Source organism: Perca flavescens, chromosome 11 (assembly GCF_004354835.1).
Source record: "Perca flavescens isolate YP-PL-M2 chromosome 11, PFLA_1.0, whole genome shotgun sequence".
Lineage (NCBI taxonomy): Eukaryota > Metazoa > Chordata > Actinopteri > Perciformes > Percidae > Perca > Perca flavescens.
In genome coordinates, this window is record NC_041341.1 from 17,081,394 (window position 1) to 17,093,014 (window position 11,621).

An 11,621-nucleotide genomic window follows, 5' to 3' on the forward strand; every position below is an offset into this window, starting at 1 on the left:
GATAGAAAATCCTTTTTTTTTTTATAAAGCCTAGGTCCTTGACATGTAAAAATAAAGAACATCTTGTGTTCAGTGCTGAAGGATTTTTGCCTAATTTCAAACAAATTAGAATTATCCAACGCACCCTGACAAACATTACAGTTTCTTGTTTCTGCATGAAACCCACAGAAATTACAAAATTATTAAAACAATCTATATTTATTTGCAAACTTATATTAGATTACAGAAAAGGTTTTTGGAAGAGTCAGTACATGTGTTGCTAAGTTTTAAAAGGGAGATCTTTGAAGGGAGTACATAAAGACCTATGCAACCACAAATCGTTTTACATCAATAATTTTTCAAGGTCTATCTTTACCACTGGCCTCTAAGGATACTATAAGCTACAATTGTCAGAGATTCATATACGTAATTCACAAACAAAGCTTGTTTACCCATCAGGAGCCCGGGTTATAAAAAGTCTTTACCTTGCTGGTGCCATTATTTTGTAAACACTACCAAGGCTTTGACAGGGCGATGATGGAGAATTCCTTCACTCCAGAATACAAAAAACTAGCAAACAAGATCAGGAAAGCAGCTGCCTACAGAACATAAGGAAGCCAGCCCAACACAATGGAGGATAAGAAACTATTTCAAATTATTGCCCAGAACACAAAACAGAAAGTATCAACACATCTGATGGAGCCCCATCCTGGGATGCCATGGCAACTGTATCAGGCCATTCACAACTAATGGTGTTGCACTAACACAGCATGTTAAAGCAGACACTTTGGCCATCTTGGAACATATCATGTCTGCCAAATGTAACTGCAAAAAAAAAAAAAAAAAAAAAAAAAAAAAAAAAAAATAGGATTAACTATTCAAACAAGTACATTATACATTCTCCAACAGCAGTAGGTTTTACAGAGTTTTTTTTTTTTTTTTTTTTTTTTTAGTGGGATGGCTTATTGAGAAGTGGATTAAACATACAAAGACTTCAGCGTGGTGGCCAGTCCACAGACTTCAGTTCCCTTGACGACACCTCCCCCAGAGCTGTGGTGCAGGTGCACGTGATTCAGGAGCAGAAAAAGATGGGTGCAACGTACACCTCTGCTCTTTCAATATTCATCTACACCCCTGAGAAAGCCAGACACAAATACAGGCATGGGAAACAGGGGAAGAGGTTGAAGAAGCACACAAAAGGGGACTAAATTCCCACGGTGAAGGTGGTTTGAAGGACTGTGCTTGTTGGAGTGGCGAGGTGTAGACGGGTTAGTCTTCGTCATCGTTCTCATCATACTCATCCTCGTCATCATCATCCCCCATATAAGACACTGGAGTCTCCACACGAGACCCGCTGTAGTGAGAGTCATTCGAGCTGGAGGCCATTGTGCCGTCAGTGCAGCCATCACTACAAGGAGAGGAGGAGTGGATTCTATCATTTGTTACAAGTTCATGGTGGAAAAGGTGAAAGAGCACGGGGATGAGCATAACATCTGCAATCTGTCTAATGTTTAGGTTTATTTACAAGTAAGAATTTGCACCTGCTTGCAGGGTAACGGGCTCCATTTGCTGAGGAACCTCCAGTGATGTAGACGTTACTGATGGGACCCTTTGCCATCTCTGGGAAAAAAGAAAAAGAAAAGAAACAACAAAGAAATATGACAACAGTAATAAGTCAACACTCTCCTCTGTTAACATTGTATGAACTAGAGACAATCTTGCGATGGGATCACACCATCTGTGGCGCCAAAAATCGGGCCAGGGGCGTAAAGTGGGCGGCCCCTTCCCTTTTTTGGCTTGGTTTGGTTTGTTTATGGATATAGAAAGACAACAAGGGGATCCAAGGGATAACATGTAAAAGCGAGAAACACTTTTTTCCAACATGGTCCCTAAGAGAACAGGACATACAACACATGCAAACACATACAGTCCTAAGGTTAAAACAATAAAAAATAAAACTACACATCAAAAAACCAGCTAAAACACCATGACCTACCAAACAATAAATTTCCCTGTCCCCAATCTAGATTTTATTTCCCCCTAATTATCTATTTTATTCCATAAGTAGGACCTAACTTTATGTCTAAAATCCCTTTTCGTTTCTGCCATTTTGATATGAAGTGGAAGACTATTCCATAAAATAATTCCTGTATAAAAAAAAGAAAAAAGGATTTTCTGGCTTCACTATTCACACATGGCACCTTACATGAACGGACACTAGATCTAGTCTCATGGGCATGTTGAGTATGTACCATTAAAATCTGAAATCCCAAATTCTTTGGGGCTACACCATTAATAATACTGTACATATGATTGAGTTTAAGTTGTTCAACCCTAAGCTTAACAGGCAGGAACTCAACCCACTTAAACTAATTTCTTCCCACATGATACCTAGAAGGTTTAGACAGTATAAAACGGATCATATTATTTTGCATAATCTGCATCTTGTTTTTCATTTTCATCGTTAGGCCACTACACCATGCTGAGCACGCATAGTCAAAATGGCATTGAATGAGTGCCGAGACGAGGAGTTTTTTTATTTTGGAGTCAAACTGTCTTGTATTACAGTATAAAAATTTCAATTTGCAGGCATTTTTATTCAGTAATTTCTCTGCAATGGAATAGCCTGACAATGTTTGGTCCAATATAATACCTAGATAAGTTACAGAATTCTTTGCTTCAATTTCATTTTCATTACATATAACTTTTAATGCAGATGTCTTTTGTAACTTACGTTTGGTGCCAAATAGGATGCACTCAGATTTCCCTAAGTGCAATGACAGTCTGTTGTCGATCAGCCACTCTTACATTTTGCAGCTCACCACTAAGAGTGTCTTCACTTTCAGCGCCCTTGTTCGGACCACACACACACACTTTCAAACTTGGCTTTCATTTGTAACTCAACTACACACCTGTAAAGTTTAATGATTGCATCTTGCACGGCCGCAGATATATAAACAGCTGGTAAAGTACTCAAACTCGCCTCTGTGGTACATCCCGCTACAGTAGGTGTCTACAGAAACTATAATAATAATAATAATAATAATAATAATATTCTGCACCAACATTCATCCACTGCAGAGAAAAAAAAAAAAAAAAAAAAATACTTGCTTTGGAGGTTAAACAATATATTTTCAAAGCATTTACTCCTGTCATATTTCCATGCACTTGGGATACCTGCCGTACCGCTGTGCCTACTGTGACATGGACACGATGAAAGTGGTTATCCATATGCAAGGATAGGCACAGCAAAAGCTGCATCTTAGCTTGGTAACAGCTTTCGTTTTAGCTTGTTTGTATATAAAAAATAAATAAAAGAAATTGCAGAGCAGCATGTAGACGGAACACATTGAGATATCGCTTTCTTCATGTTTATGCCTTTTAAGCTGATGAGAGACATTGGGCTGACACTGCTACTCCAAATATCGGGGGTTTACAGACAACAGGCTGCCAATATGCTTTTTCACAAAGCAGCTTTGGAAACCGTTTCTGTGATGTGGTGACGGCTGGAAAACTCATTCCTCGGCTCCAGTACACTGAGAGGACGTCGAAACCCAGTATTATTAACAACTGACAATGGCTGGTCGTCAAGTGCAATCATGTATTGGGTAAGAGCCTCTCGTATTTTTACAGCTAAAAATCTCCAAACGCCTAGCATTGCTCCTCTTCCGCCACCTATACCTGCTCTACGAAGAATTGAGGTCACATTGCTATGAGGTGGAATCGGGTGTGGTAGTATTGGAGTAATTTTATGATAACGAATAGGAGTACACGCACACGGCATCGGACCGATACCAATACTGGCATTGGTAGATCAATAGTTAAAGACTTTTAATATGAAGCAGAAAATGGTTTGCATCAACAGAAGCTTACCAGCAACTGACTATTATCTCCAGAATGAGCATGTGGCACTGACCTATAACGTATGGCTCTAGAGCTTTGGGCACCAGGCTACGTGCAACCTTCAGATCTTCTGGAGAACACTTTCCCACCTCCAAACCACAGGCCATGCCCATACGTTTCAGCACCTCAATGTCATCGTGGATCTCAAACATGCTGTCGAAATTGAACAAATACTCGAACCTGCAGAGGAGAAAGAACAGGAGACATGAGAAAAAGGGTGAATTATCCATTTCTTTTAAACAAGAAAATAAGTGCTCCCAATCTTACTTTAAGGTGCTTCTAGTTAAATTGTGTTTTAAGGAGCAGTACAGTGCAAGATGGTGACAATTATGTAACACAACACAAGTGACCAAATATTGGTGCTTAGATATTAGGGCTGGGACGATAGGCTTTTGTCCTGATTACATTCTTTCACGATACATGGTTGCCGATTGGATTTGAATTGCGACTTTCATTGATTGCGATTCTAGAAGTGATGTTCGATAGTATTGAGTATTGCGATTTTCCTCTCCCTCTTTAACAAAAACAAAAGTTTAATGAATAATAAACTTCTAGAGACATATCATGAGGCACTTCTAAAAGCGTTTTTAAAAAAAATAAATGCACATCGCATGTCAATCAGTCTGACATCTATTTAATTTGTCAACAAGTACATACATCCAACATACATATTTTCTGCTTTCACTCCGTTTTGCTGGAAACGGATAGGATATAGTCGCCGTGAGCGGTACTGTATGAACAGAAAATATTTAGGTGAATCATTGGTAAAAAAATAAAATAAACTTGGTGTGTCAGGGCCTTAAGAGGAAATCATTAACCCTCAGAGGTCTAAGCCCTCTTTTTTTTTTTTCCCCCATCCTTTGTTCATCTGGTCTCCTTGTGTAATAATACTTGTATAACCTCAATCCTGTTATGCACAATCAAGTTAGACATAAATTATTTCAGGAGAACCTGGGCTATCAGGATATGCATGCTGCAAGGAGGTCACATGAATGTATACATTGTTAAATGACTAAAGAAAAGACTAAACGGAAATATAATCTCACAGAAAGGTATTGAAATCACACAAAACAATAACGGCCAAGACTATTGGCTTTTGAAAAGTGTTCTTCTAGGTGTTGGCAATCAGGGGAAACTCAGAAACTAAGAAGAATATAGGTTTTTCCCCATAAAAGTCCATACGCTTTTATCCAAAAAGTTGCATGTATGCATGTATGTATGTATGTATGTATGTATGTATGTATGTATGTATGTATGTTATCTGTCTGCTATTTGACATCAGTAAGCCAAATCACACTCATTTCAGCCTCCAGGCTTCTTTCTTCCGTGTCACCCAGGGCTCTGTATCCTCCCAATACACACACACAGCCCTAGTATATAGGGCCCTCCTCTGAGAGCTCTCTATTTGCTGAGCAAACTCTGTGAGCACGTTACTTCATGTGATTGGTCAACAAAGCTGTCAGTGCAAATTTCCCAAAACAATCATGGCTGCTGGCTAACAAAAAAATAGATCAGTTTGGTACAAAACACAGTAAATAGCCGTTCAATGGTGGATTTATCGCTCTGGAACTGCGTGCGTAGTCTCCGAAAAGTCCCAGTCTTCACGGACGGATTTCTATGCTTCTGGGAGGACTATGAAGACACAGAAGAGGTCTCTGGAAAGGGCTAGCTCTCAACCCGGCAAGACTATCGGTCCAAAGGTCGCGAAACCTAAGCACAAGTTGACTTTTGGATTCATAATTATTTATTTATGTTACAAAGACACTAATCAATTCCATGATGATTTTTATAAAAAAATAAATAAATAAATAAATAAAAAAAAAACTTCTGGATGGGTAACAATTGTTAGATGGTGTCGTTAAATCGGTGGATTTCTCTGCTTCTTAAAAAAAAAAAGTTTTGCTTTTGCTAATAATTTAAAGAATATTAGCAAATCAAGGCTAGACGAATCACTTACTTGTCGTTTGAGATGCTGCAGTCTATGACAGTTTTCTTGCTGGTGTTGACAATAATAAAAGGGAGGTGGATGACGGAGTTGGGAGGTGGAGGTCTGTTTGCCTGCTGCTCTGTCTGTCTGTTCCGTTGAACCAGGTTCTTAAAAGCTATTTGCTGAAAGACATGATGAAAACTTTGAAGCCGATACAGAGAGCTTAGATAAATAACATATTCAAAAACATTTCTGCGACATTCTTCAGCTATGCTTTGGCTGGATTTATACTCCTGTGTTGTTCGGGCAGCAGCGCTGTAAAAGTCTCCAGCAAAGCTGCTGGTTTGTGCTTCAACACAGATTTTATCTCGCTCATATGTGATGTACATTATCAAGCTGCAATGTGCATTCATTATATACCTCAAGAAATCGTATATACACACAAACACACTAATACAACCCATAACATATCCGTCGTTACAAAAGGTAATCATGTTCAGTTTTGATTAACGCCGTCAGAGAGATATAAATTTAACTATCCATTTATTATTGAGTTCATAGTTTGCAGTGTTGCTGAACTGTTTTGCATTATAGTGAGAGTGTTTCTATATTTTTGTCCTCCCTATTTACATACCTGAGGGGAACAGAATATTAGAAAAACGCACTATAAAAAAGGTAGAATTTATGGCAGAGCTGATATTTGGATTGCAGGTGTACATAATAAAATAGCCATTGAGTGTACATTCTTGCACTCACAAACGCCATGAGGAGAAGGTATGCATGAACAATCACCTTCAGCAGAACTGACATCGTAGCTATGGAGGCTACATGTGAAGACCCCTTGATAAAGTGCTAACGCTCAGTTCATTCCCACCTGCAGTATGAGCTCCTGAAGCTGTGATTGTTTCTGCTTAATCCTCTCCAGCCGCCTTTGTCTCTCCACCTGCATTTGAAATAAAGGAATAACGGTGAAGAATTATTACATGGGTAAAAAAGGCAAGACATCTCTGACACAAGCTATTGTGAGAATGGTCTTCACTGTGTGTTTCTACCTCTAGGTTTTGGCACTCTTGCGCTGAGTTGGTGGGAAGGCCAATCCATTTGATTTCTTTCTTCTCTTTAGAGATAATGTTCATGGCCATAAGCACATTAAGTGCATCGTACACACGCCGCCGAATGTTCTTCTGGTCATACACATGCTAAAAATGAAAAAACAAGATTCAAAATATGAACAAAAATGTATAAATTGTTATATGTTTGATAATCTAATAAAATCTAGCACTATACTATCTAAAAATATGTCTGCCTCATTCTGAGAAAATATCCTGCAGCTGCAGCACTCACTGCGTCATTGGGTGACATGTGGCTCTCTGCAGAGCTGAATTCTGCAACCAGCTCATCTGCCACTTCATTGTAGGTGGTTACTCCTTTCTTCTGCACCTTCTCACACACTTTCATGGAGAAATGCCTCAAGCCCTTCCCGTTCTTTTCCCCTTTCTTACCACGTTTTCTGTGGACAGAACAGATCCCCACGTCACTCAATTTTCATATTAAACACAATTATTAGTATGTCACACTCGTGCATTTTCATTTTTAATCCCTGATATCAGGCCCGATGAAGCTAAAGAAACTTAAAAAGCTAAAGAAACTTAATTTAATCTCCACGGAGATCCACAATGATGTTCAATACTTACTCAAACTTAAGAACCTTTTGAAGACTTACCCTGATGACCACGGAGAGGCGTCTGATGGTTGACTCTGAGTGAGGAACTGGGAACTGGGTGTATGTGGACTGTTTACCAAAATGGTATTGGATACTGTAGGTCTCTGGGGTGTTCCTATCACCTACAAAATGACAGAGCAAAAGAAAACATTAAAGCATAGTGGTGGCTCGGTGGTGTTCAGGAACCAGCAGAGTTATTGCTTATGTGTTGTAGGCCACAGTCCTTTTTGTTGATATAAGTATGGACTGAGCTCATACTATTAGAAAAGGTGCATGTTATTACTCTCAATACAAGCTAGAATAATTATTTAGCCCTTTTCATTTAATTTGTGACTCAACAAATTTGTAACACATTGTTTCAAATGCCCAATATATTTGGAGTGTGTTGCAAAGATAGCAACTGTCAATTGTTTAAATAAAGTTTTAATGGCAAAACACATTTAGTATTTGAGACTTAATTGACTAATCAATGATCATTGGGAGGAGAAAGAAAAAAAATAATTAAAATTTGCATCCTTAATAGTAATATGAGGCTTCATTCCTTCACAGGCGATATCTAAGCTGATTTCCGTTACGCATACATTCCATGTACATAATGGGATGATAGTGTAATCCTGCTGACTATAGAGTTGTTAAGCTTAGGATCAGCTGCCTCCACCTACCTCTGCCCGGTCATCTCACAATGATATTGGAGGGGCTTACACAACGGTAAGACACAGCAGAGAACCCCAGCTAACCAATCTTTACACAAATGCATATGCTGGTCACTGACAATTTAGAAGGCAATTTTTTTATTTTTATATATCTATTTAGAAGTTCTAAACTCTCATACAAATGTGGTTAAGAAAGCACAAAAGTCGGACATAAGACTATATAGTATGGTAGTTGCGTGGAGCATCACTCACCATGTGTGGCACATGTTGCATGTGTGCAGCAATGTTCACATTGGATGGCCCAAGAGTTTTGGGTAGTAGCTGTTTGGCCACAGGGGCAGCTGTAGGCTGGACAGTAACCAAAGATAGTACACCTAATAGGAGACATGATAAGATCAGTAGTGAGTAGAACTCTTGATTGATACGCCATTGCCCCCTATTGTCAAACTACAAACAGATAGGCCTATGCCTGAAGAAACATTGTTTCCTTTGTGGGACAGGCAACCAATTAAACTAGACTGTACACCACTATTGTCGGACACATCCGATCTGACGGATGGCCGACTCAGGACTAAATCGCTGGTGTTAGCGTCCTTTTGCCGAACTCAATAAAGACAAAGCTGAAGTAATTGGTTAAAACTATATATGGTTAGATAGGTAAGAAGTTAAGACTTAACTTTTACAACATTAAATTAACTGAAAACATTCCACAATGATTTATATTAGTAGTTGGAAGTGAAATGTTAGCAAAAAGCTGCAGTCAGGACAATGTGATGTTAATGTAAAGAAATAATGTGCAGTGTGCAAATGCAATTACTAGTAATATATACCTTTGCTAGGGCTCAGATTCTGATCGATGAAAACCTTCAGCTCTCCATTTGTTTCTATCAGACCAGCCTGCGAAGGACAAGAACGTAATACTCAAAAACCACAACATTAAAAGAATCTACATTAGTCCAGTAAACAAAAGAAGAAAGTGGGGTCATGCTGGATCTCTTGATTTATAGCCAATTAATAATACACCTACATATAACATCAGCAAGAGTGCCTACAATACCAAAAACTAAACAGTTTTCCAGTAAAAAGTACAAAACATGTATATGATTACTTACATCTTTAGCCATGATCCCAAAGGACCGGAGGAGTTGAGCTTCAGGCTAAAAAGAAAATGTTCTTCTATGTATCACTTCTCAGACCCCTGAGGACAGAAAGAAGGCAAGTTATTAAATGATAGTGGTAAGTTTCCAGTTTTACCATAACATCTAATTTTTCCATTATATTTCCTAAACTCAAATATTTCACTCTGTTTTGGTGTTCAATTGAACTAAAGTTATTTCTGAGGCCCGTTTGCACTGCTTGCTGCCAGCACATTTTACAAAGCTACACCACTAACGTTAGCTCGAGTTACCGGGTATTCTTCTTACCAGCCACAATTGACATAAAATGTGTATATTTCAGACCAATCTCGATTGTATGAGCCTTTCTGGAACAATTCTTAATGCACTATGAAATCCATATTAAACAACTCCTTGATGCTCACAACTTTTACTACGCTAAGTGTGTACAAGGCCTACTTTAGGTACCGAGCACGTCCGGAGGAGAGGCATCGTCGAACTTCTGCTACAGGTCACGCAAACATGCTAACGTAATCACTCGAGCCCAAAACTACTAATGTGACTTAAGTGATAGCACAATATGGTTACAGATATTAATGTTGCTTGCAGTAGTAACACCAGTCACCCTATACGACGAAAGCAATGAACACTCTTTTGTTGAATGCAGCTAGCTAACTGTTACTGCTAATAGCTTGCTGGCGTTAGCTAGCGAGTTAGCTTATGCACGTTTTGAAAGGATTCTCATACAATTTAGCGATTGTTTGGTTGCGTGCTGCAGATTACAGACAAAGTTAAGTATGGGTTAACATTTAAGAAATGTGTGTGCATTTCGCACGACGAATTAAGTTAATAAACTGATTATGTGCACTTACGAGTGCACGCTCCTGTTTCTTCGACGGCTGTTGTTGTTGGCATTTAAGAATGGAGGAAGAGGAGGTCTAAATCCCTACAAAACAGGAAACATAATAAGCAATGTCGAAGTACTTTTCGATCATTCTATAGTAAATTTCAAGGAAAACAATATTTATTAGTGTTGGGTGATTAACTCGAGTTAATTTTTTTCCTCAACTTTCTATGTTTTGCCGTTATAATGCCAGGATTTGCCTGTTTGGTCGAGTATTGAAGCTGTATTAAAAAGTGATCGTTTTCAATCGAAGAAAGACGAACCACTGAAAAAGTAAACAGTTAAAGTTAACAATGAAACAGAAACAAGACGTGTTTAATTCAGACTGTAGCTAAATGTAATGGTACATTTAAACTCACACCCAACATATTTCGCCATACACTTCTGATATATTCGTTACTTTCCAGTGATTATATTATTGATGTTTATTGTGGTGTATTGACAATAATGGGTCTCTTACTGTCAGCAACAAACATAACAGTTTGTCCCGAAGTTACATTCAGAAACACTTAAAATATCTGCTATTATAAATGCAATAAACTACGTAACTAACTAGCCTGATCATTGTATTTTGAATAAAATATCGACCTTACATTTGATAACTTTGGCTATATTAACGTTACTAGTGTGACTTGTTCAACCGTTAAACATGCATACTAAACTTTGTTTTTATGGTGTTTCAGGAAACCAACGTTCGTATTAAAACGTTCCGTTCCATAGCAGAACGTTAATGTGACCAATTCAATCACGATCATCGCGAACCGAGCCTTGCGGATGACTCCGTTATCGTTTAGCTACTACATACGGTAAATTAGCAGTTTGTCAGAGGATACGTTAGGATTAACGTATAAAGTAAACTATTGACTCATATTTTGCTAATTAGCAATGCCTAACGTTACGGAGTATGTTAGCAACGAGCTAACTCGCAATTACGGTTGGAAAGCCAGGACCACCGGTCGCTTTGTTAGCCAACTGGCGATACGCTTGCTAGTAGCTAGCGGGCGAGCTAATCCACAGCTGTCATCGACAACACTGCCAGAATTATCTGCAATTTTACTATGTTAGCTTTGTGTCTGTTGGCAGGAGATTTTCAAGATATTCAAAAACAATAACTGATAAAAGCAGACATTTAACATCAATAACTTTCTTTTGCGGCAGCTGGGTAGCGAGCCACAAGTCCATAAACACGGCTTACCGCTGCACTTCACAAGTTAGCAACTTGTTTGTTAGCCTTTTCTATCCACTCTCTGCTAGCCTTGCTACAGCAGCGCGTCTCACAATCTGATCTTGGCGGTGTCTCGCTTTAGCGTTGTCTGATTGGACAGCATCGATGAGACGAAAGCAAAGCAGTTCATACCCACAACCTGCATCTCTTGGGATTGGTGGAGACCAATCAGCTTCAAATATACATATACCG

The 11,621-nt window shown here is 38.8% G+C and overlaps 1 protein-coding gene across 3 annotated transcripts; it reads right to left on the reverse strand.

Annotated features, from left to right (window-relative positions):
* Nucleotides 1-179: 179 nt before the first annotated feature.
* tfdp1a (transcription factor Dp-1, a) lies at nucleotides 180-11,581 on the reverse strand. 3 transcript variants are annotated; one of them, XM_028590817.1, is made up of 13 exons: nucleotides 11,400-11,581; nucleotides 10,173-10,246; nucleotides 9,298-9,383; nucleotides 9,016-9,082; nucleotides 8,438-8,559; nucleotides 7,533-7,654; nucleotides 7,154-7,319; nucleotides 6,862-7,008; nucleotides 6,684-6,752; nucleotides 5,840-5,991; nucleotides 3,896-4,062; nucleotides 1,521-1,599; nucleotides 180-1,387 (listed from the first exon to the last, which is right to left on the reverse strand). In XM_028590817.1, the coding sequence occupies exons 3-13, from the start codon at nucleotides 9,307-9,309 to the stop codon at nucleotides 1,249-1,251; spliced, it is 1,242 nt and encodes a 413-aa protein (XP_028446618.1). In that variant the 5' UTR covers nucleotides 9,310-9,383; nucleotides 10,173-10,246; nucleotides 11,400-11,581; the 3' UTR covers nucleotides 180-1,248. The 3 variants fall into 3 exon arrangements, with proteins under 3 accessions (XP_028446618.1, XP_028446617.1, XP_028446619.1); XM_028590816.1 differs by lacking the exon at nucleotides 10,173-10,246; XM_028590818.1 differs by lacking the exons at nucleotides 10,173-10,246; nucleotides 11,400-11,581 and adding an exon at nucleotides 9,760-10,083.
* Nucleotides 11,582-11,621: the final 40 nt, after the last annotated feature.